The sequence below is a fragment of the Molothrus ater genome, chromosome 16 (genome assembly GCF_012460135.2).
Source record: "Molothrus ater isolate BHLD 08-10-18 breed brown headed cowbird chromosome 16, BPBGC_Mater_1.1, whole genome shotgun sequence".
NCBI classification, from domain to species: domain Eukaryota; kingdom Metazoa; phylum Chordata; class Aves; order Passeriformes; family Icteridae; genus Molothrus; species Molothrus ater.
Window position 1 is genome coordinate 6,544,074 of NC_050493.2, and position 26,270 is coordinate 6,570,343.

Genomic DNA, 26,270 nt, shown 5'->3' on the forward strand with positions numbered 1-26,270 from the left:
AATTTGCACTAATCCTAACTAAAAAAAAAAACAACATAAAACCAGCTAATATATCACAACTGGTTGTTTGGTGGAGTTTACAGAAAGAGAAAGAGCTTTGTTCTTTCTGAGTACTTCATTTATTAGGTGAGATTGCCCAACTGCTTCTGTTTGGCTTAGATGAATGGATCCACTGGCAATTTTAAGAGAAATATTAGAAGAACATGGGAAGCCTGCCTCACATATCATGCTGTAGCTGCTTATGTACATTAGAAATGCTGCTTCCCATGCTGTCAATTAATTATTTTTAAAGCACTATACACGAGAGGAAAAAAAAAATCAATCAGCACCCTGCCTGTTTTCAGTTCCATTTACCCAAAACAATTTCCAGTAATACGAATACAGCTTTTTTAAATAAAACCATTCCAAGATCACCTAAAACTCTGAAGAGATATAGAGTTCTCATAATGCAAAATCAAAATATATGCAAAAAATACAACCACCACCATGCACTGTATATCTGTCTGATATCTATGACATTTACCAACCACACACATCCCTGCTAAGCTGAACTGCCTTTAACACAGGCTCTGCTGAATAGTTCTATTTTCTGTTGAAAACCTTTTAGCAAAGTCCTAGCTTTATATATAACGATAACTTAAATCTGCTACCTCTTTCCTAAACCTCAAATATTCTGTTATTTAGTACATAATGAACTTCCTAAATTCTGAAGAAGTGCTGGGGAAAATTTGCCAAGGTACAGCAGAGTGCTGGGAAAAGCCCTGGATGAAATTTGGCAGGGCAGAGTGCTGGGGAAATCCCTGGATGAAATTGGGCAGGGGAGGGTACTGGGGGAAAGACTTGGATGAAATTGGGTAGGGCAGGGTGCTGGGGACAGCCTTGGATGAAATTGGGCAGGGCAGGGTGCTGGGGAAAGCTGTGGATGAAGTTGCCCAGGGATGGAATTGCCCAGGGCAGGGCGCAGTGCTCAGGGCACAGCCCTGGGTGGAATTGCCCCGGGCAGGGTGCAGTGCTCAGGGCACAGCCCTGGGTGGAATTGCCCAGGGCAGGGCAGGGTGCAGTGCTCAGGGCACAGCCCTGGATGGAACTGCCCAGGGCAGGGCAGGGTGCAGTGCTCAGGGCACAGCCCTGGGTGGAATTGCCCAGGGCAGGGCAGGGCTCAGGGCACAGCCCTGGATGGAACTGCCCTGGGCAGGGCAGGATGCAGTGCTCAGGGGACAGCCCTGGGTGGAACTGCCCTGGGCAGGGTGCAGTGCTCAGGGCACAGCCCTGGATGGAACTGCCCTGGGCAGGGTGCAGTGCTCAGGGCACAGCCCTGGATGGAACTGCCCTGGGCAGGGTGCAGTGCTCAGGGCACAGCCCTGGGTGGAATTGCCCTGGGCAGGGTGCAGTGCTCAGGGCAGAGCCCTGGATGGAACTGCCCTGGGCAGGGTGCAGTGCTCAGGGCACAGCCTTGGATGGAACTGCCCTGGGCAGGGTGCAGTGCTCAGGGCACAGCCCTGGATGGAACTGCCCTGGGCAGGGTGCAGTGCTCAGGGCACAGCCCTGGATGGAACTGCCCTGGGCAGGGCAGGGTGCAGTGCTCAGGGCACAGCCCTGGATGGAACTGCCCTGGGCAGGGTGCAGTGCTCAGGGCACAGCCCTGGGTGGAATTGCCCTGGGCAGGGTGCAGTGCTCAGGGCACAGCCCTGGATGGAACTGCCCTGGGCAGGGTGCAGTGCTCAGGGCACAGCCCTGTGCTAACCCCATGCTGCAGTACCTGGTGACTGGCCTGCGTGCCCCGAGCCTGCACCGTGGCCAGCCGGTCGTAGTAGCGGGAGATGGGGTTGTCGTGCTCGATGCCCTTCTTGGCGCAGCGCTGTTTGTAGATCTCCACCAGCGACAGCGAGGAGGGGTTGTCCTCCACCAGCCGCATCTGCGGGGACACCGCCACCACCCGCGGCACTGCGCAGGGGGCGGGGCACGGAGAGCAAAGCAAATCTGAGTGCATCAGACACACCGGCCCTTGAAACACAACCCTGATAATCAACTGGAGCCTATCAACAGAAAACTTGAATGCTGTGCTCATAACTAATTTACAAGCTCAGGTAAAAAAAGTAGGGTTTTTTTAATCTTAACAGAAATATCGATGGTATTTTCAAAAAAATATTGAGCACTCATCATTCTTCCTATTTTTCTTTACCTTCAGGAAAGAGGGTAATACTTTGTTTAGATGAAATTCAGCAGAAAAAAGAAAAATTATTTCTTCTGTGTTATGTGGAAGACGGAAAAAAAATTCAATATTTGTATATCACAACTTGGGGAGCAAAGGTTTTGGTCTGTCCCTCTTCAGTTGTCTCTAAATGTTGTATTTCCTGTTATATTTCCCATACTTCAATGTTGTTGAAGTATGTGTGCCCATTTCCACACCAACAGGCCCAGTGGGCATCTCTGCCTTAAATATTCACAGGTGCACTTGATATCATAAGCAATGCACATAAGCATTTCTAAAATCACCCCAGACCCCACGCAATCAGCTGCACTCCTCCAGAGGGGTGCTACAGATCCAGACAAGACTAATCACCCAGCCAGATGTGAATTTACCTTATGAATATTCCAAAACCTCCAGCCATCATAACCTTTGAGCACAACTTACATTTAAAAACAATACAGATCTCTCTCCTTGCAGTACCTGTGAAGAACAAATGCCTCTTGGTGGTCTCCTTCCTCTTCTCCAGGCAGGGGTTGAGGAGGCGGAGCAGCTGCAGGACGCGCTCCTCGCGGCGCGACTCGGTCAGGCAGGCGTCGTTCATCACCAGGTAGGGGTAGATCTTCCCGTTGTGCCCGCGGATGTACAGCCTGCGAGCGGCTGTGTTGTGCTTCTGCACGATCTCCACCCTGGGCATGAACCTGCCAGGAGCATTTGGAGAGAGCTTTGTAACTCTTTTGAACAACAGCATCTCTAGTGGTGACAATAAAAGCACAGATCTCAACTTACAGCAAGGTACAAGGAAACTAAATATGCTCTGAACAACGCAGGTGTTTAGTGATCAAATGTAAAATTATTGAAGGAGGATAAACTAAAAAGGTCTTACACCAAAGCTTGACTATATATCTAATACACATACATAAAATATTTATCTACTATAAAGTATCTATCTACTTTTGCAGAGTGGATGGATGGATCCAGATGGATGGATGGATGGATGGATGGAGAAGGCTTTAATTTTCTTCTCTGTTTTCTGAATTACAGCTACCAAAATGGATTTTTAGGTTACCTTGCTATCTTGATGTAGTAATGTGTTGGCTTTGGCATGAGGAATTCTCCAGGTATCTCTACTTCCGCAGTTTGAGCTGAGAAGTTACTTAGAAAGCGGCACTTCTCCTCTATGAGGAAGAACTTTGGAAGCTGCTTAGTTTTGGCCTCCAGAATTTTGATCCATTTCTTTAGTTTGGAGATAAGGTTGTGGAGTTTCATTGATCCTGGAACACTGAAGTCAAAATCTAAAAAAAGAAAGGCAAACAAAAACACATCACCCAATTCAATAGTGCAAACCAAACACACACACCCCCACTAAGCTGAACTGCCTTTAAAAGACAGGCTCTGTTGAATATTTCTGTTTTCTACAGAAAACCTTTTTGCAAAGTCCTAGCATTATACAAATTATTATTAGAACAATAACTTAAACCTGTCAGAATCTACAACCTCTTTTTTGTATACAGCTTCAAAATATTCTGTTATTTAGTATATAACAAACTTCCTAAGATTTTTCTGTTTTAGTCACACAAACATTGTAAAGCATATAGTGAAAAATTTAAATACTATTACTGTATTGAATTCTCTATATACTGCAGCCAGACATACTGCATAGAAAGAAAGCAGCAAAACCCCAAATTATTACATGAGACCACTCAGTGAAAGAGGAAAAGTAGGCTTACTTTATAGCACTATAATTTTCTACCTGTACCATTACAAGTCATTTATTTATTTATTTAAAATCAGCGGAGACTTTTTACTCCTAAAACAAATGAAACAGCCCCAGTTAAGGATACAACACAGAATCCATGAGGAACTGCAGGACAAATAAGAAAATTGTTATTATTACTACTCTCTTCTCAGGTGCAAGAAAATTCTTATTCTTTCCTGTCTTAGACAACAATTGAAAGACACTACAGGAAGAACAGCCACAGCAGCCCAAGAAAAATGACAATATTATGCCAACAGCCTGCTCTTTCCACTGCAATGTCAACAGTACCACAGAGTGAGAATATCTCCTTTAATCCACATGCAGGTGAAGAAGGAACTTTCTCAAGGTCAGTATGGACTTCAGTACATTATGCAAGTAATTCTGTAACAGAAATCACTGCAATACTGAGCATTTTCTGGGCCACACCAACACCAGCTTCCCAACACTGCTCTCACTACAGTTTCAGACAAAGCAAATAATAAATAAATAAATGCCTTTGAATTTCCCAAAAGAGGGAAAATGAATAAACCACATACATGAAATGATGGCTCAGCACTTCAGTGCCACAACAATGAAAAATTAAACACACTTGGATAAGAAGACAAACTACTCTCTGTAAACCTCATTAGTTATGGCATCCCAAACTATGCAAGTTAACCAACAGACTTGAATTTTTAACTCATCCTCACTCCCTAGAAGATGCCATTTTAAGGTTAACATGTCTCAAGTGAAAAAGCAACTGAAAAAAAACAGAGAATGACAATTCAGTATTTCTGAGATTTGCAGCTAGAGCAGAACGGAATCTTCAGTATTATTCAACACAATAGAAAATTAAGTCTTAAAAATTAGTTCAAATTTTTTTGCAGAACCTCCATTTCAATATGTTATATATACACTCAATATTTTCCTAAATTGAAAAGAATACCAAAAGCCAAATAAACATGAGCACTGCTCAGAAAACTTGACCACATAAATATGCTACAAGCATCTGCCTGCAAGTGTGCCAAGAGTGAATTAAGTATGTGCACACAGCAATTGCTGCATTATAAGTTTTTTCAACCACAATTAAACCACTCAAAACTCTGATTGTCCAAAATACTTACTCCTATAAGCAACTTAAAATATTCATTTAGCCAGCAGAGTTTCTGTCATTCTACACATATACCTTCCTAAATTTTTTTCTTTAAGCCAGGATTCTAATGCCAAAGAAAACAATGTACCTTAGAATTGCTTTCATTTTGCTGTTCTGTTACTTAAATATCAGAGAACATATTACCCAACATATTTCACTGTGCATCCACAATAAACTGATATGCTAAAATCTTTCAGTGAAAGACCTAAGTTTAATAGCCTAAAAGAGAACAAAAAACCAGCACATACAAAACCCTTTCCACTTCTGTAAGAAAAAAGTTTATAATGAAAAATACAGTTTCATATTTATGGATGTAATATTCCCTTTTCTTTTTCTGCCTGCTGTGGGCAGTGCATCTACTGCAATATCACTGTAAAACACTCTTATTAAAATCCCAAGCCTACCCTCTAGTGAGCAGTGGGAGTAAATCATTTCATCAAAGTGACAAAATTATTGCATCATTTATCTCCCGAATCTCTGAAGTGCAGGAAAGTACCCTCAAACTGCAACTAGTTTTTGTACTAATGTGAATCAGCCAAGAGGTAAAAACACACATCAATTTATTTTCCTTACAAAAAAAAGTCACTCAGTTCACCACAAGAGCAGCTCTAGTTTGCTGAATGCCTGTTTTAGGATTTTTGTTGTTCTTTTGTTTCCCAGTGGCAGATGGGAAACACAGAGAGTTCAATTAGTCTTTCAATTAGTCTCTCTCGTGTCACAGAGAGCCATCTGAGAAGAAAAATCACTTCAGCTGGAAGAAAGGGAAATACAAGACCAAACACTATTTGTGAAAAAGTCTCTCTGCTTTGCAGACATCTTAATCTATATAAACAGTAGTTTTGTTTAAAAAAAAAATTCCATTTCTTCCATACTTAGTACTGGACAACACCTTTCTCAAGCTAACACACACTGCTCTGAAGTACCTCACTACTTGCACCACCTATTTCTATAAAGGATGGGAAGTTTTCCCCCTGATCCTTATAGGGATTTTCACAGAAGGCCATGGCACAGACTGCAGTGGAAGCAGCTTCCCCTCTCTTCTCAATGCTGCTGAAGTTTCTTGCCACTCTCAATGAAAGGAGAAATGGGGCACAATCTTCTCCCCAGTGAGACAGATCTAAAAAAATCCTGATGCCTCTTAACACACTTTGATTGAAGGCTGTACCATCACTCCTCAGGAAGAAACACCAAAAAATATACTCGAGGTAACAAAATTAGAGTATCAAACCCTGTGTCTCCCCAGTTCCCTTGACCTACACAACACTGACATGGCATTAAGAAAACAAAGAATACCTCCAAACTAAGACTCCAGAACTATATAAAAAAACCCTTCTGCTACACTGGAAGAAAATAGTTCTGATCAAAGGCAACAGGCTATTAATGCTTTTAGAGCAAGAAACAGTTCATTTGAAGATTTTTAAGATTATTCTGACCATAGGAAAAGCCTGATTCCACTAGAGGTTCACATCCCAAGGGTCTCCAGCTGAAAAGCCAAGGCACTAAACATGTAAAGTGTCCCTGAGGACTGAGTTGTGAGCTTAGCTGCACAGAACAGGACAATTCTTTATGCCCATGACACTGAAGAAGATCCAAGCATTCTCCAAAATTGAAGTGCTGTCTTGCTTTTGAAGATAATATTCAAACATTTATTTACTCTACTTCCCAAAACTTCTTTCCAATCTCACAAGAACTTTTGGAAAAAGCCAATAAAGATGAAAAATCTCAGTGAGAGGAAAGCAGAAATGTGAAGCAGAACTTCTGGTTTATCACTCAGCTCCAGAAAACCAAAACTACAGGACACCAAGGTCAAATATCATCCATCTCTTTATCTGGAATTCCTGGATAACATCCTGTTACCTAAAAATTACAATGGAAGCAAAGAAAGAGCTACCAAAGTACATTATGTTCACTCTTGAGCAAAAGGGGAAAAAAAATCCTTTAAAAGGCTGAAAATGCACAGAGCTCTTCCCCCTGCCCCCTCCTAACAGTTCAGAGCCACACTTGGGTTTCAAGAGCTTCCTCCTGACTACAGAGCCACCAGCACAGTGAAGGATTCATTGTGCTGGGGGACAAAGTCTCAAGGAAATTACCATGCCCTTCAAGGGGGTATTTTGGAGCTCTCCATTCATATTCAGCTTGAGAGGAGAGATGGCTGCAGAAAGAAGCTGATCCAAACTCTAAACTATCATCTGTCCACAAAAGGACAATTGAGGCAGCTTTTCTGCTGCTTTCACTGCTGAGAGAGATCTCAAAGGGAGCATTTTTCAGCATTTTCTTTTCTTTGATGTCAAAAGGTTTAGCAGAAAAGGAAAGAACAAAGAACAGATGGTCAAAGAACTATGCATTTGAAGTTCTAGAAAAAAAATTCAAAGTAAAATTTGTTTTTATAATACAACATTAGGATAGATAAACAATCCAGACTGCTACAGACAAAGAATTCAGAATGTATGAAATGGTGTGAGAATCTCCAGTGGCTCCAAACAGGAATCAAAATACAACTCTGCTGTTGATGGAAATGATTATGCAACCAAACCCTGCTGAAAGTGTCTATAAACCATAGCTGTCAACATTAATCTGGGAATAATTGACAAAAAGTTTACTCCAAGACAGCTCCTTAGCTTGGACACTTTTGAAATGAAAGGCAACCACTGTAATTATTTGTCCATCATCCAAATGCAACTGATACTGAGAGCAGGAAAAACAAACATGGACATTGTGGTGTGACAGAAGGACAGATCAGGCACATTCTACAATTGGTTTCTTGTAATGTTAAAAAACTCTTGCAATTTTCAGTACAGTAATTACAATCCTATTCAGTTATTTGCATATATTTTACTGTTATTGTAAAATCAATAAAACACTCATTTTCATTTTCTGCATAACAAATTAGATTACAGAAATTATTAACTATCCTGATTGGTTTAATTTCTTTTGTTTTCCCACGTTTAATTTGTAAATTTAAACACTGAATGTAATAGATTAAAATAAAATCTAATCCAGCAATGAGAAAAATAATTACATGCATCCTGCAGACATTCATTTTTCATTGTATTGAAAAATAAAACACAAAATCTTCAAAAAAAAGAAAGTAATTACTGTTACTTAACTGAAGTTTACTAAGAAACACTTTGCATTTGATGACTTTACATGATTTTTACGATCAGGCCTATGTCATACTTTGGTTTATATGTTGTTCCATATAATTCTTTAATTAAGAGAAAACATCTGAAAACCTTAACAGCCATTTATATATCACAAAGATATCAAAAAATAAAAACAGCATAAAAAATACTGGAAATCCTCTCCACTTCTTAACTAAAAATTGTAACTGAATCATAATTAAACTTTCTTAAATGTTTCTCTAGCAATGTTTTAAAATATTACTTCAGATATTGGAGACTGTAGTCTGGCATTCTATTTACTTTTCCTTTACACCTTAGAAACCCCAGAGCTCTCTGATGCTCACAGGAAAGGAAGTAGGAGCTACTGTGACAGACCAAAAATAACTCAAATCCAACCAAGCATATCAACAACACAGCAATAAATAAGGCTATACCTCTGCTGCAATGGAAAGACTATGAACCATTATTAAAAATCAAAATCAAGTCCAAACTTGTATTTCATGTGGAGCATTTCAGCTGGAAGGGATCTACAACAACCATCCCCAGATCACTGATCCAGGGCTGCTCTCCTCTCTCCATTTACACCTGTACCTGCCATTATTCCTCTGTTCCAGGTACAGAATCCAGCACTTGGACTGGTGAAATTTCACCCCATTAATCATTATCCAACGATTTTTCCCCCCTACTTGCTCCCATTAAAGACACACAAAGTGTTTCTACTTCCATTTCCCTTCCTAGTACACTTCATCCAGTAAAAATTTAATCATATGGTTCAGGACTTTCATTATCTGCTGTCATGCAACTGCTGTGCCTCAGAAAGGACATCGTGCAAAGCATGGCATGCACGAGAAACGTGGGTCACTTCTACAACTCACTCCCTTTCACAGCATTCCCACCAGTTCCCTTCCTTTCACAATATTATCAGCAAAATGCTTGAAAAAACACCTCAAGTCTGCTTGTCAAACACTCTCAGTTACATTTAAAGAAAAGCCAAGGAATTTATTCAAAACTCAAAATTCTGGCAACCCAAAGCACTGATGCCAATCAGTGTCACTTTGTCATGTATGAGCTGCACGGCCTTAACACATTTCACCAAACAAATCAAGCTTGTCAACAAGCTTTTCTCAGAATTTCAAATCAAGATCAGATACTCAAATATGTAACCACTGGTTAAGAGAAAATGAATGAAGGAAAAAAGCTACTTTCCTTAAGTATCTTTTTTTATTAGGTCTGATTAAAGTTATTGATTCAATTTACCAATGATGTAAATTTGGGTAATAGAATTTTTATAATCTAGTTACCCAAAACACTAAAGTAATCTTACTCATCAGAAGTAGGCTGTTTTGAAAGACTTCACATAAAATCATCAGTTTGGAGTTCTGGGGTGAAAATTTCATTAAATTCTGGCATCATAGAGAGACAGAGATCATTACTGTCCCTCACATACAGCCAGCAGTTCTGTTCAAATTGCAAAAACATTACACTGAAGTAATCTAATTTATCTTTAAACACATATGTAATCAAACCACAGTTTTCAATAATAAAAATACAACAATATATTTATTCTCTAGATTGATGTCTGTTTTCCACTTGAATTACATTTATTGCTGCACAAAAGACAGGAACAAAATTATTTCAGGTTTGCTGAATGACAGAAAAGTGCCATTTTCTAAATTTTATCTCAGGAAAGATATTGGAATAAAAAAGTAGAATGCCCTCACAGCTGAACTGTGGGGGGAAATTTTCTTGAGATTAAAAGCAACATTTAAAAAAAGTTTCAAACATTTACCTGTTGTAAATTGGCCTTTTAACTTCTGGAACACGGGGTCTTGAGCTGTTGCCTGTGCTCTCCTAGCTAGTGACTCTGAGGCTGCACTAGAAAACATGGTGGACACATTAGAGACATTCTCAAGACCTACTCCAAAGGTGCTGACTAACTTCTTGACAAAATTCAGTGTATGAGGAGTGATTTTGGCATCTGAAACAGCTCCACTTTTCTCAAAGGCAACAGAGTAGCACTTTGCCAAGCCCTGCTGCAATTGTCTGAGCACCTAAGAATGAAAAACAGAAAAAACAAAATAGTCAGGAACATCAGGCTTCTGATTTGACAACAAATATTCATTCCCACTGCATTTTATATAGTAGAATTATGCTTTCAGAAACATCTGCTTAAAACTCTACTCTTGAACTGCATCAGAGGGTCAATCAGAATGACAGCACTGAATTTCATTAGCATTGCAAACAAACAACAAACTGAGCAGGGGAAATGTTGCCTCACAAAGGACAAATTGCTCTTTCAACAGCAGGTAACTTTTAGATTTCATATTTTGAGATATAAGAAAAAAAGGTGATGCTAGGAAACCTTGAAATAAACACTGTGCTAGGCAGACAGAACAGTAGTCCAACTCTTTGAGAGGCAAGGAACAGCAGAGTGGCAGGTCCATCTGCTCTCTGTTGCAATGCAAATTTCAGGTAATAATCACCACCTGTCACAGACCACCAGATCAAGAAGGAAATTGGTATCTCTGAGACTTAATGTGAAAATATACATTTCCAGTTAGTAAGAGCAACAGCTCAAATCCTAGAGGCATTCATCACATTAACAGTTCTGCAAAACCCCTGTACTGCTTCCAGAAATAACCAAAATCCTGAAACTCCAATCAGAACAGTCAGTTCTACAAACAGCAGTTTATTAATCAAAACAAACAGTTATGCTTTGATGTTTAAAATTAATTCTGGGTAAATATTTTGCAGTTAACTTTCCCTTAGACTTTCCCAATCCATACATTCATTCAAGGTGCATTGAAGCCAAATACCTCCTCATGCCAATTCTCTCTGAACCAGACCATCTGATCCACAATGCCTTCCAGAGAGGACAGAAGGGTTGGATGCAATTCCCTCTGCATGTGCATGATCCTGCTGCATCTCCACATTGGGGCAGTGGCTCTGATGGGCCCGGGGTCTGAGGCAGAGTGGGACTGATTTCCAACTGAACTAGGCTGCTGCTGGCCTGAATCTGGAAAGTGAACATTAAAAAGGAAATAAGAATGACCTGTCATGAACTTGATATGTGTCTCTTTGAAATAAAATAAATTGTTCCAATATTTGGTTTGAGATTTACATTAAATATTAATTATGTATTCCTGAGTTTCAGAAAGAATTTTTTTAGAAAGAAAATTGGGGTTTTTTAGAGAAAACTCTGCACCAAATGCTATTTAGTGGTACGGACTTGCCAACATTTAAGCAAAATAAACACACTTCAAAAACACATAGGAGTGTAGCTTTTACATCACCAACCTAAACTCTTGAAGTAACAGACATTGTTTCATATTCAAATTATTTGAATTATGGGTCATTTTTTCCCTCCTCCTTTGGGGAGACCTTTCACACATAACTAAAGAATAAATTGTTGATGCCAACAACAGAAACTGTCATAGTCTGTATCTTTTAGCACAAACCATCTCTAGCATGACAACTCCATCAGACAGTGATTAAGCAGTTGTGCTTTATCAGATGACCCCCAATAACTCACACAACCCACCCACCCAGCAGTGGTTTTTAGCAGAACCTACAGGGAAATATTTTAATATTGCTGAAAAAGAATAAATTATGAGGGTATGTGGGCATCTCTTTCTGCAAAAGAGTACCCAAACAAAAATAAAACATTATTTAATTAGTGCCCTTTCAATTTTATACAGAAGTTTAGAGAACTAATTCCCAAATGGAAAGGGCAATTAAATAAACAATGTACTTTGTAATAAAGAACACAGAAACTGAAATGAGAGTTCTTCAAGTAGCTCTCCCAGGATTCCCAGGAAATTATGTGGGACAAAAGAACAACTAAATTCTGTGGAATCATTTGACATAACTATTCCAGATGTGATTTGTTCTTGGGAAAACAGTTGTTGTGCAAGTTGCTGAATGCTTTTCCCATTTCCCAAGCATTTCTCAAAGCCAACATTGCTTTTATGAGCATTGAGATGCTCATTTTACTTGAAAATTCACCATAAGAAGTTATTATGGAGATACAATTTTTTAAGTTTAAGTGTGGCCCCTAAATGTTGCATGGTTCATGCTTCCAATGAAAATTAGTCTAGAGAATCTTAAAAACCTGTGACATTCTCCTGTACTTATAAAACAAGAATTTTCTACTTCTCCACAAATTTAACAAGAAAAACATCCAGTAAAGAACATGTGATTCTCAAAAATTAGGGTGATATGAGAATGAAAGAGATGAAACTCCTCTTGGTGAGTATTTTATCAAGAAAATTCAAGACATCTCAAGCCATCTGCACGTTTAACTCCACAGAAACAAATCAATGCAAGCAGAGCTTATCAAGAGTTTTCTTCCTTAGCCTTGTTAAGTTGCTATGTTTTCTGGAGAATCTGTTTTCTCTGTAATGTCCAGTGAAACAATTAAGTTCCAAAGAGCCCAAACAATTCCATGAGGACCAAACTCACCACTCTTGTAGCGCTCTCGCTGTTCTATCTTCAAGGTCAAATAGAGGGTCCTGATAGGGAAATAAACAGCCTGGGGATAGACTCTTCCCACCTATTTGGAGATACACGTTTCTCAGTTAAGGAATACTGACTACAGATCACATCAACACACACAGATTCTCTTGTAAATGAGTCCAATTCAGGAATAATCAGCTCTTTGTGTTAAATAACAGCTTATGGAAATTAAAGATTCTTTCAGTAACAGGAACCTGAAGAGGATGAATTGGTAGCTCCCTGCACACACTGTTAAGACATTACCTAATTAGGGTTTCCAGATCATATTGCCTAATAAACCTGAAAGCAGCATAATGTCAGAGCTCCAGCTGGGCCAGCTCAAAGATCTTACTCATGTGCATAATGGAAGAAAAACAGACATGATGACAGCAGTTGGTCTTTAAATTAGGCCACAATTCCCAGCAAGCCCCACCATACTTGATAAGAAAGCCCATTAGAGAGTAACTTTACTCCACCTAATTGTGGCACTTAATGTAAGGGGATACCAACTGCACCCAAAAATAAAACCAGGATTTTATGGCTTCCATTAAAAAAAACAACCCTAAAGAGATGTTGACATTCAACATCCCATTTAAATCTGTAAATCTCAGTATCTATTAAAGGAAGGAAACCATGTGTCTACTACCTGCAGTAGAGCACATCTTAAGACATCATTTGAAGCCTCTTCAGCCACAATTTTACTAAATCATAGATCCTCCTCCACCTAAATGGATATATGGTAAGTGGTGGAAATGTAGCAATGGGATTGAAGCCTTCAGTAATCTGATACTTCACCTGACACACACATGCTACATGCTGTAACTCAAAAAGCTACTTGAAGAGAATTGTGGAGTTTTAAAACAGTAACACAGAAAATATGGTATCTTTTGATTTCATATTTTTTCTATGTACCTAAAGTTTAAAGGTAAGACAAACAGAAGTATCTGTGATATTTACAAGTCTAAGCTCCAACTAGTGTATGACTTCTGAGCAAACACTCACTTCTACAAATTTTATACAGATGCCAACAAACAATGTGTCTACTAAGTGATGAAATGAGCATTTTCTGCCAGAAGACAGTAGAGCACACTGGTGTTGCCAGACAATACCAAGCAACACCCATCAAAGTTTGCCTTACCTACTTTGGCATCTTAAGCTGCTTGGCAGCATGGTCTCCAAAGTTACATTTTAATTTTATGAAGAGGGAGGGAAGGGAACATGAGCACCTCTGCACATACAGACTGTGCATATCCAGAGCTGTGTACAGCCATGCCAACACAAATGGACATTCTCTAGCTACAAAAACTCACATTCTTAGAGGTCTGAAAGAGCAAAGACAGGGGACAGGATAAAAGGAGCTCAATCTCACAGGACAGAATACCCTGAACTGGAAGAGACCTGCCTGGTCAGTAAGTTCATATCTCAAAAACCAAGAGGGGAGGGAAAGAAAGGAGTTCTGTGAGGAATTCAGCACAATGGTTGTCCTGTGCCAGTTTCCAGGAAACAGTGGAGCAGTGCAGGCCTGGAATTCAGGTATTATGAGAACTTCCCATGGCCAGCTGTGCATTAATGGAACTTCACTGTTTTATATCAACCTGAATGAACAAACGCCAAAACACTTCCAGACAGAATTTGCCCTTAAGCTACTAAAGCTAACCAATCTTTACTCCTACATTACAAGCATTTTTAACTATGTATTTTATGTGTTCTATACCATTCACAAAAATACATTAAATAGAATTCCAGAGGGAGAGCTAAAATGCCTTATGCAAATAAGGATACAATTTCACTGGATTTAATCTCACTGAGTAAAACTCACTTTGAAATTTAAAATATCCTGCTCAAAGGCAGAAATTACCATTTTTTAACACATCAACAGTTGCAAACAATACCATTCGTAAAGCTTGGCATTTTTGTAATTTGGTTCAAATAATATTCATGTGTCACCTCACAAATGAAGATTACTGACAAAAAGGAATTAGGGATTATCTTCAGTACCTGACTGATGAGGTTGAGGAGGAGTTTGCCCTCTGAGCCAACCAGGCACGTCAGCAGCTGTGGGATCCAGGCCAGCCACTGGATGGGTGGGACACCAATACAATACTTGTCCACTGCATCTGCCAAGGTGTTCTTATCATCATCAAAACTCAGCAGCCAAAGAACCTAGGAGAGAATTTCAAGAGGATCTCTCAGTGCTTAAATTTAATACACATCAATCATTACGATGCACAAAAGCAGAAATATTTTATTAATATGACTGTGGAGTCCCTGAAAGTGTTAAAGCTGCCTCAGAGACAAGAACTTACAATCACTGTACCTGGCCAATGCTCTTTTTCCTTCAGAAATAATATTTAAAGGATGTAAAAACTAAATGTAAGTGTACTCCTTACTATGAAGACAGAAAAGAGCAAATGAATATGACTGCATTCCAGAAATTCTTTGGGGTTTTGGCTGGGGGTGTGGATAAAAATTTAAGCAATTTTATAGAACCTAAAATACGCAACTCAGATAAATGAACCTTGATACAGGAAGTTGATTATTTCTTTGGGTGTTCTTAATTATTTTAACTGTCCACCTCTAGTTTAATTTAAATTAAATGTATTAAACATTGACTAAAAATCATTAACTATTATGCAACCAGACAGGGAGAATAATAAACTTCAGAGTGCTGTTGAGGCCACCTTTTTAATCTCAGACAATATTTTCTGTGTTTGTTTCATGGTCAGAACAGATTGTCTTCCCTGGTCTGGTACAATTTTTCAATTTTCTTCATGAGAGAGATTAAATATCCCTAAACTGAGAAACATACAACACAAATAGCTTTTTTGGCCAAAATTTTGCTGAATTTCAGAGTAAAACTGTACAGAAAATGCTTTTCTAGAATAAAATGTAATACTTAGGTAAACATCAATATTATTTATCCATAGTAATGATAAACAGACCTCAAATTATGTTACTTTTAAAAGACCAATGGATGCTTTTTTACAAGTAAGGAAATTTTCTAAGTAGTAGAAATGCTGAATGTGATTTGTCCTTTTCCTCCTACAGAAAGGTTCCACATCTAAAGGAAAATCCAGACATCCCACTGACATAAAAAACCCCGAAATGAGTTATGAGCAGCCACACACAGCCCCTCCATCTAAATTAAGGCCTTCCCTCAGTAACCCTTCCTCTAATTGCAAAAACTTGAGCACTGAACATCCTCCCAGCCCTTCCTAAGGGGGCGAAGCTCTGGGTGTTGTTCTAACCCCCCAGCCCTCACCTTTGCTAAGTATTTCCTGGATTTGCTCTCGTTCTGGTGGCGGCAGGCGTGCAGGTAGCAGGTGATGGCAGACACCCCCAGGTGCAGCTGCCTCTCCTTCACAAAGATGTTCTCCAGGTAATCCCCCCACATGGCCCACGCCTTCACCAGCACATCGTGCATTTGCACAGCTGCAGAAAAAGCCTTGTTTGCTTCCTCAGACCTGCATGGTGACAAGTAGGAATATGAGTTTTATATGATTTAGTAGCTGTTTGCTGGTGTAAGTCAGATTTCTGATAGGGCAAGCAATTAGTTTCTTAATACTCAGTGATACCTTTTAATAATGTCCCTTACAACTTTTGTCATTGCTTTCCTTGCAGTTCAGCACCACAAATGCTTCATCATGAAAACAGTCTCATAAGTGTTAAAAATCTCACATACTCCCTTAAAAAAAATAAAAAAATCTCCCAGGGCACTGCAGTGGAAACCCAAGCAGTGAAACTGGGACAAAGAAGAGCAAATAATAACACAAGGGGAGTGAAGCAAAATCATTTAAACATGCTGCTCCACTGGGCAGGAAAGGAGTAAAGCAATGTTGGGAACATGTTATTTAAGTTATCTTTTAGAGGAAGGCATCTTACTTAACTCCTTTTCCAGAGAAGTCATGAAAAATTTAACACCCAACATTTTCTGGAAACAGTCAGGTCCTCATCCCACCAGCTGCAATAGTTTCTTTTTTTCAACAGGAAAAGTGAAGGAATTTGAAGGTTAATCACACAGTTCTGGGTAACCAAAAGATTATTTGTTGGTTACTTCTGAGGTTTTCTCCATGTTTCCCCAAGTGTCACAAGTCCAAAATTTGGCATGATTGATCCCAATATATATACAGCCCTTGAATCTATGTTAGTTCTTAGGCATAAAAATAAAGGATGAAAAAACTCACATAAGCATTATCAAAATAAAGAAATTTAAAGTTTTTCAAGACTCTTTATGAACAGCAAGAGCTTCACTTCTCCCTTGCAGAATAAGCATTGAAATAACCAATATCAAAGTAACCTAATGCTTGTTTGACTCATTTTTTTAAATTACTTGTAATATATTTTTAACATAACAATATTAGCTCGGAGGATTATCATACTAAATTAAGTACCAGCTACTGAGGCATAGCTCTAAAAAGGAAAACAGCTTTGTCTGTCATGTGTTAGTTTTTTGCTACATTAATGTCCTTGCTTTCAGAAGCTCCCTGCACCCTGGATGAAGGTTTGAAGTGAGCCAGGCCAGCAGCAGCCTGATGGATGACTTTGTATCACTACTGCTCCTTTATAAAAAAGGAACTTCTCTGTCCGTTTTTCTTTCTCCCACTCTACAATCCATCACTCTTGACACCTGAGGTGATTTTTTTAAAATGGTTTCTATCACCTTGCCCAGCCAATGAGCAGCACAGGAGGATGCAGGAGCAAAGGTGACCTTTAACTTCAGTTTCTTTGACACACAGGTAATCAATCAGCAGTCCCATTTTCAGTTCAACACTGCCACTGGTCCTGACTAAAACCTTCCTAAATTCCTGACCTCAACTGTAGTGCTAAAAAATGCTTGTGTGGTTTTTGGTAAGATTAAGAAATTGTAAGTACATCAGAACCACATTTTTAAACAGAAACCTTTATCCATTTAATCCTGAAGGAACAGAGACAATTTTCTGCAAGAATTTTTAAAAATTTAACAATATGGGGGAGGTACACTTTCTTCTCTTTACATCTCAACTACAATTAAGCCAGTGACCATATAAAAAGCCCACTGTACTTTCCATCCAAGTAATTGCATTCTGCCTACATAAAATTCTCTCTTGTATCCACAGAAGATATTCATAATTTCCTGACTTGAATTGCTATGTAAGGTTGCAGTGTACAGCTTGAGACCTGATGGATTTCATCCTATAAGTGGCCACAATGCAGTGGTAAAGGAATTACTCCACCCATATGTAACACATAACAAAATTGTCATTAAATCCCAGGCCCACTAAGTGCTCTTGAAATCTGAAGGGGTCTTTTTGGCATTACCAAACAAAATTTGATTAATGAGCTATTTATTTATTGAATTAAAGAGAGATCTTCCTCAGAATAGTAAATGCCTGTCAGTGCAAAGCAAAACCATTACCACTTCTGTCCTACAAGGCTTCAATATAGGACCAATCATTAAATCTCCAAACTGCAAAGGAACTCTCCCAGATACTTTTACTTTCTTACAGCAGTGAGAAATTTTAGGCTGGAAAAAAGATAGGGAATGGCTTTTCTGCTCAAATACGCTGTTGAATACTTCAACTGCATTTTTTTTCAGATGTGTGCTAGTACCTCTTGCAGCCAGCATACTCACTTGTTAATCTGTGCCAAGAACATTCCCTTTAAAGCATAAAACTCTGCAGTCATCTCCTTGGTGAAGTACTTCAGATTGGTTGATTCAATAACTTCAAGACCCTGTTAAAAAAGGCCTTAGTGAGAAAAGTCTTTTAAAAGGGAAGTTAAGGGAAGTTTGTTAAATGAAAGTGCAATAAAACAACAGCCAAAATATTCTCTTGAAATTTAAATAGCATGACTTTCAAATATTTCATTCTCATTTTAAAAAATACAGACTGACAATTTTAAGTTTCCACTGGCCTATGCAAACCAAATACTACAGACAACATTTAGCAGGTTATCTTCCCACCTTGTTTATGTTATACTTATGTTATATTACAAGGTTCATTTGCTGGTCAACCACATGCCTAACCTAGTGGGTTTTGCCTAAAATCACACTTTTTCCTTTTCAACACATACAATTTTACTTCAGTTTGACAACATCCATCTCTCACGAGTCAGACACAGTGTTGTTTTTCCCCATTACAAATAATGCCATTTTTAAAGTCCTTCCATTTATACATCTTGTAAGATTTCAAAAAACCTTCTCCCACTTTACTTCTGGGTCAGCTAATTTTTAATATATTCACAGTGCCCAGTTCACAGAGGACATTAACTGCTTTGGATTGCCAGCATGACTCAAAACAACACTGCCTGCAGGGTATAACATGGCCAAGGCAACCCAGCCCCTGCTCTGGATACTGGCAGCTTGTTTAGATCAATGCATCTGATGGCTCGTGGGGTTACAGGACCCGACAACAGCTTCAGGAGCAAAGCTGCCCTACCTGCATGCACTCGTTTTTGCCCATGACTCCAGCCAGCTGCAGGTAGCACTTGACCTGCTGCCGGATCTTCTGGAAGCAGTCCACGATGGGCACGGTGGGGATGGTGTGGATGCGGCTCAGGATGTCCAGGGCCACGTTGACCAGCCCCTGCTTGCGCGCGATCTTCCCGTACTGGATGATGGCCGAGGCCGAGGCGTGGACGCCCAGCATGGCGTTGTTGGAGCTGGGGTCGTGCTGGGAGCTGTTCTCATAGGCAGTCACAATGGCTGGGAAGGCAAGGTGAAACGTTTGCCATTGGAAATGGTGTTACACAGGGGGCAGCGCCTTACATAGCAACACACATGACTTAAGATGGGGATGACTTCAGATAATCAAACATTTCAATGAAAAATGAATAAAAGCTACAATTCACCAAAATCAAGCCACCAAGAACTTATGTGTTTGTGGCATTCACATTCTCTGAAAAATCCCTTTGCCCAGGATTTTTCTCCTGGGAAGCTGAAAAAGCCTCAGAAAAAGGAAAACAATTCTTATCTCATTTGCTTCTCCTGTGTTGTGCTCATGTGGAATGTGTTTGGAGATTGTTTACCCACAGGTGATTGTTTCTTTGGATTCCAGTGTGAGTTATTTTGACTCATTGGCCAATCAGGGCCAAGCTGTGTCAGGACTCTGGAGAGAGCCACGAGTTTTCTTTATTATCTTTTCACCATTCTGTAAGTATCCTTTCTGTATTCTTTAGTATAGTATAGTATTCTATAATATAATATAATATCATATCATATCATATCATATCATAAAATAATAAATTTGCCTTCTGAGAACATGGCGTCAGATTCATCATTCCTCCCTGCCATGGGGATCCCTGCAAATACAATATGTGTTGTCTGGAAAATTGTATGACAAATGCATGCTGGACCAGGCAGACTTACCCTGGTAATGATGCTGTCTCCACATGAAAATGCTGCTCCAGTGGGATAAATCATCTGACACAATAGGTAACCTGTTCCTCCAAGTCTTGACAACAGTCTTCATATCATGTAAGCTGTTGTTCCTCCCCAGATTAGTTGGTTGAAGTCCTGCGTTTATTTGGGCTGCTTCCTGAAGTTCAATTATTTGCTGTGCTGCCTAGAAAACATAAACAATATAAATAAGGAACAAACAGAAGATGGCAGCAGTCTCGAACCCCCTAAAGGAACTAGACAGTTTGTTAAAACTTCGACCACCTGAATAAAAGGCCCACAAACTTTAATGGAATTTAATTACCTGTAGTACAATAAAACCAGTGTATATTCTCTAAGCTACCACTTGGCAGATAACAGTTGTATTCACTGTTAATCAACCAAATGAGATAACTATGTGAGAAAAAAAAAAGGCAGTGCAAATTTATAGAGTGAAATCTCTTGAAACAAAATAAATTAAAGTAATATTTTCCTACAATCATCTCCGTATCAGCTCTCACAATAGCTTAACCTTCATCCCACACCCATTCATCACATAAATTTAATTTTCTCATGGGTATTTAATCACATACTATCTGATATTTAAAAAAAAAAGTAATTACTGCAGTGCAAATTCCAGGCTGCATTTGTACCTCTGTCAGTCACTGACTAATTTATCATTTCTTCACAAGGGATATATACATATTAGATTGTTTTAAAAGCTTGTTTTAATTGATACCTGAAAGCACTTAAATATTTTATTTAGCAATATTAATCTTTTCCTGCTGCAGATGCTGCCATTCCTGAGTAGGGGAGGGGGGGCAATTTGAAATATAGGTGAAATCTTAGCAGGAAGGAATTACATTCATTGAGAAGCCATCTAATGGTATTGTGTGAGCTCACAAATTGTACTTATTTACTTGATAACTTCTTCTGAATATGGAGAAAAATTCCATATTCATTCACTTTATCTGATGCATCAATATATATTATAAAAATTCAAAGGTATGAGTTGCTGTGTGAGCTCTACCCACAGGAGCAATCATTTTATAGAGGTCACTTCATATATGGTGTAGATTGGTTATGAATCACACACACAGAATGAAACCACTGATCTTCAACAGAATCACAGAGGCCTCTGTATCAAAGAGAACTCAAAGCAAAGTCCTCTGCACTTCCACAGGCAGGGCTCACTCAGTGTCAGATCTCTGAGCAATGGCCCATCAAGAAATCATCCATTATGAAAACTAAGCTATTCCACAATTTCTCCCCTGGAGATGAAAGGTTCCCTCCACAGGAACAAGAGCTTTGTCAGGTATATATTTATAGGGTACCTAAACAGGGACAAAGCCTAAATGTCAAATGAATGGAATGTTTTGCCTAAATCCCACACTGCCAAGCCCAGCACGATCCTGCCTCAGCCCCACTTCCACACTGGTTCCACACACATCAGAGGAGACAAGGTTCATTTTTAAGAATCTTCTGAAAGTAACTCTAGGCCAAATCAGATTTTTAAAAGATGGATTTAGGTATCTACTTCTGTTTGATTATACTTGCAAATAAAACATCTACTCTCAAAAATTCTTCTCTTGCAGTTGAAAATTAGTTATTTACATGATTAAACCATGGAGAAAACAACAGGGCGCTGATATTTTATACATTTCAAAAGGAAACGGAAATCCATTTTTGTTATGGTAAAATGTGGGTGAAAGTTTCAAAGGACACCACCATTTGTTTCTCACCATGTAATACACATTATTTCATTTCACATAATAGTTAAACTACATATTCCATACAATCAGAATTGTACCAGGTGCTTCCCAAAAATATTTCTGGAGATCCGAAAAAAGGTGAGTTTAATCACTTACAAGCTCTTCCTGATTAGCAACAAGTACTTTGAAGAAACAGAAAGACACATTCTGCAACTTCAAAAAAAGAAATGCCATGATACAAAAACTATCAGCAATAAATATATATATATATATATATATATATATGATACACACTAAAATATTTCACACTTGCAGCTACCAACAGTTCTGAGACCTGCTGCTGAAGGACACCTGGAGCTAAGAGCTCTGCTGTTACCTGGAGCAGGGGGGTGTGGACGTGGGACACGACGTGGGGCAGGCGCCGCCACTCGCGGATGGCCAGGCTGCTCGCCATCTCCACCAGGCGCTCGATGAAGTTCAGCTGCTGCTCCTCGGGGTGGCAGATGGCCAGGTACCCCCTGTACATGTTCACCTTCCAGGCCATCTCCTTTGGACAACTCAGCTCCACCTGGTCATGGAATAGGAAAAACATCCAGTAAAGATCGTTCCTACTCAAACAGGTAATTTTTTTAAGCTTTCTTAAATAAACAACTTTGATGTTTTAAAAATAATCTCGTTTCTTAAAAACATCTGATTGAAGTACTAACATTTATGTCACTAGAGGAGTTTCAGCTCTCCTAAAGTTACTGGCAAGGGCAGGCTAGCACATGAATTGCCAATTCAGCACAAGAGAAGAAGTGCCCATGCCCAATCTACTGCTGGGGTATTTTTATTCTGACAAGTGTAATGCATCTCAAAGAGCTGAGCCAGCCCAAAGCAGCCCTGCCACAGGAGCAGGATGCTCACAGCAAACAATTCACCCTGCACAAAGCCAGAAGATGCTTCTCAGCAGATAACACGCACCATATCTGAAATGCAGAACATGTAATGGCAACTTCTTACCTAAAAGGATCCTGTGCCTACCTGTCCCACATCATGCAGCATTGTACTCCCTGTCTGCTCTAGGGCATTGCTAAATTTATGAAAATAAACAGCTGATATTTTTTCAAGTAATCACAACCAACTTCTCATATGGTAAAGTAATTCCTGAGCACAGGTGCAAAGTCAGGTCACAGTGCTAAAATAATTTATAAAATAATTTTAAACCATTTCCTCAGAATTCTGGAACAGTAGAAATATGGCATCTAAACCCAGCAAAGCACTTGAATTGTGCAGCACCTAAATTCTGTGAGCACTTTGCAGCAAACTTGCACTGAGCCAGTGCTCACCAGCTGACACTGCAGGCCTTTAATCTACAACTTTCTCACCTCTTTTTCCTCCACGTTACACCAAGCTCTTAATGGTTTGATGTGCAACACAGAAATCCCCCTACATTATCCTCCTGCTGATAAACTGTATGGTGACCATTACAATTGTTATTCCTGTTATCCTCAGCTGACTTTTACGCCTGAACCAGCAAAGAGAAAGTGCCAGGTAGCATCCTTACACTTACACAGTGAAAATCATCTCCTTCTTTATTATGTTATCTACTGGATCATTAAACACAATGGCAGTGTGAGCAAATGGAAATGAGTCTTGGGTCCTATCAAGGGCTACTTGCTGTTTTAATAGCTCAACTTTAATGGGTAGATTATTAAAAATCTTTCACAAAGATTTAAGAAAACTGATAGATATTTGCCATCATCCCTGGCCTCTCTTGTGAATCAACCATGGAACTTGACAAAAAACAGCCACATTAAAGAATATCAATATAATTGGAGTAGTGAGGTACAGCAGCATACAATCAATTATTCTTTTAGATCCCAATATTTATGCAAACACGTGCTGACACTTTTACAAGAACCTGAGTAGAGTCACAAAGGCTCCATTTATGGCTTCAGCAGCATCTTCTCCTCAGTCATAAAATAAATGTCTCATTACTGAAAATACTTCATTTAATACAACTGCAGCTACAGCATATCAGCACTTACTCGGGGTTGTCACTTCCACTCAACTTGCAATTGTCCAAAACCAGAAGCTGTCAGATATGATCTATTTCACTTTCTTCAAGCCCAAGGCTTATAATATACAGTACAATATAGCTCTTATTTTAGGCTTTAAAGCTTTCTCAAATATTTCCATACTTAGCCTCTGAAGTTGCATACTTAAATAGGACACAGAATACTAAGTGTTACAAGAACAAAAGAAATTAATTAAAATGTAAATAGTACCCATAAGACAGTTTTTGTCACATTTGCAGTTTGCTGCTTAGACATTTGGCTTCACATTGTATTTTAAATACGTACTTCACCCTTTTATAGCAAATTCTGGCATCTTTAGCAGACTAATTCCAGTATTGCCCCACTGTATACAACAGTGCAAGAAAGATCTGCAAGCTCCTTTCCACCTGTGATTTCATGCAGTATTCTCACCTTTTAGATTTCAATTTTACATCTGGTTAATGTTTCTATATTAACTCATCAGCTGAACAACTCTACCTACCATGAATAGAGAACATATTTCCTTAAAATTAAAACAAAACAGAAAAAACAAACCAAAGAAAAACCAAATCAAACACAACCCCCCCACCATGATTTCCATCTTGTTTAGGTAAGTGACACCTTATACAACACTTAAAAAAAAATTCCAGACAATCTACTGGCAACTCCAACAGAAGTCTGCCATTGGCCCCAAGAAGTTCAAGATGTCCATGCAGCCTGGCTGTCCTAGGAGCCTCAAGAGCAATAACCATAGCTTATTCTCATGGGATGGCTCTTAAACAGTCAGAATGAAGCTACCCAAGGCAGGATGAGGAGAAACTAAACATGAGCACAAAAACCCCTCACTCACCTGCACCAGAGCCTCCTTCATAGCAATCCAGTTTGAGACCCTCCATGCACACTTCAGCACCAGGTAAGGATTTATGTGACCTTTGGACTGGCCATATTCTGTCAAAGGCTCCCATTGGTTCAACTCTTTTGAGCAACTAAGAAAAACAAATGCAGTGTCAATTTTGTTACCAAAAAAACCCCAAAAACTTCAATAAAAGTGACAATAAATGTTTGTGTATCAGAATATTATCTGCGTATTTGTTTGTCTACAAACAGCTTTGCAAGCACTGCAGAAGTTTTATCCAGATGGGAAGACTTTTTTTTATTTATTTATTATCAGTTATAATACAGAAATCTGTGAACAGGGAAGAGCTGCATTTTGTGTCTCCCAGAACAACCATTTTAAATAGGAAAAACAAATTTTAACTCCAGTCTGTTTCCACCAATAGCAAATTACATTTTTACAGCAATTCAGCCATATCACTTCTGAGGCTCTGTTAAGGGAATACAAAATAGCTTTTTTTATTCCCTCAGGTTTTCTCTGTATCTGAGCTATCCTGAGGTAAGTTTATTCTCATAACTAATGCTTTAAACCAAGAGCAGGGTATTTTGCTTCTATTGCAGGGTAAAAATACTTGTTCCACATCAGCTTCCAAGTCTTACCGAATCCAGTGGTCTTCCCAAAGCTGGTACTCAGGGAAGATGGAAGGGGAAGCATTGCTCCTCTCGTGCTCTTTTTTAGCCTTCTCCATTGCTTTTTCATAAGTTTCTTGTGCCTAAAGAAAATTCAACCATTCCAGGTTTCCATCTGCTGTGTACACAATAACTCACTGCTCTTTTATTTTTAGGAACAAGTGATAAGAAAACCTTCATAGACTTGAAAAAAAAAAGTCAAGTGTGTTAAATTCATTCCTGAATATAGCTATTATTTGACAGCTTGACAAATGTCATGAAAATCTGATGGGTGTGCACAAAAATTTCACCTTACCTCAGTATTAAAAGGCTTCAAACTACTACTGTAGACAGCAGAGAAGCCATGGCACTTTCCACTTTAGAAGACTGAACTTAATAATTAATATTCAGAGGTTTTTCCCTGCTGACCAGAATATTTATCCTGACAGGTAGAACCACTCAGATAATTTCTAAAATCAAGACTGTACCTGTTCAAAAAAGCCATGCTGTTCATAGGCAATGGCTGTTGCTGTCTCTGGGAATTTGCAGCGTTTCTGCCACAGCCCAGCCCACATATCCTCCTCTTGCAACAAAGAGTAGAGCTCAGCAAGGGAATCCAGGATTTCCTGCAAGGTTAAGAACACAGATTTCTCCACAGTTAAGCTGTCTTTATAAAGCACAGTAGGTAGCAAACCCCACGTTCTACACTAAGACAAGCTGAGAGAAACATGGAAACAGAGAAAGGCCTATAAAACTTAATAATTTTTTTTTTAAACTCTAAAAGGCAAGAAATTAGTAAGAACCATGTACTGAAAACAACACTGCATGACAAAAACATCCTAAGGCTTGTACACTGACTCTTGCCTATCTTCCCTAACACAACAGATCAAATCATAAAAAAACAAAATTTTTAAACAAGTCAATAATACAGTAGGATGAGGAAACAGCTTCAAGTTGCACCAGGGGA

General features: G+C 39.1%; 1 protein-coding gene across 1 annotated transcript in view; it reads right to left on the minus strand.

Moving 5' to 3' along the window:
• Positions 1–26,270, minus strand: part of TRRAP (transformation/transcription domain associated protein) — a 76,534-nt gene that overhangs the window by 3,810 nt on the left and 46,454 nt on the right. Inside the window, exons 55-69 of the mRNA XM_036392260.2 lie at positions 25,792–25,929; positions 25,295–25,407; positions 24,651–24,786; positions 22,138–22,329; positions 20,041–20,236; positions 19,112–19,377; positions 18,307–18,407; positions 15,958–16,159; positions 14,694–14,858; positions 12,663–12,753; positions 11,018–11,217; positions 9,991–10,252; positions 3,258–3,483; positions 2,672–2,889; positions 1,760–1,944 (exon numbers count right to left, since the gene is read on the minus strand). Of these exons, the coding sequence (XP_036248153.1) occupies positions 1,760–1,944; positions 2,672–2,889; positions 3,258–3,483; positions 9,991–10,252; positions 11,018–11,217; positions 12,663–12,753; positions 14,694–14,858; positions 15,958–16,159; positions 18,307–18,407; positions 19,112–19,377; positions 20,041–20,236; positions 22,138–22,329; positions 24,651–24,786; positions 25,295–25,407; positions 25,792–25,929 (2,691 nt within the window). The remainder of the gene's footprint in view (positions 1–1,759; positions 1,945–2,671; positions 2,890–3,257; positions 3,484–9,990; positions 10,253–11,017; positions 11,218–12,662; positions 12,754–14,693; positions 14,859–15,957; positions 16,160–18,306; positions 18,408–19,111; positions 19,378–20,040; positions 20,237–22,137; positions 22,330–24,650; positions 24,787–25,294; positions 25,408–25,791; positions 25,930–26,270) is intronic.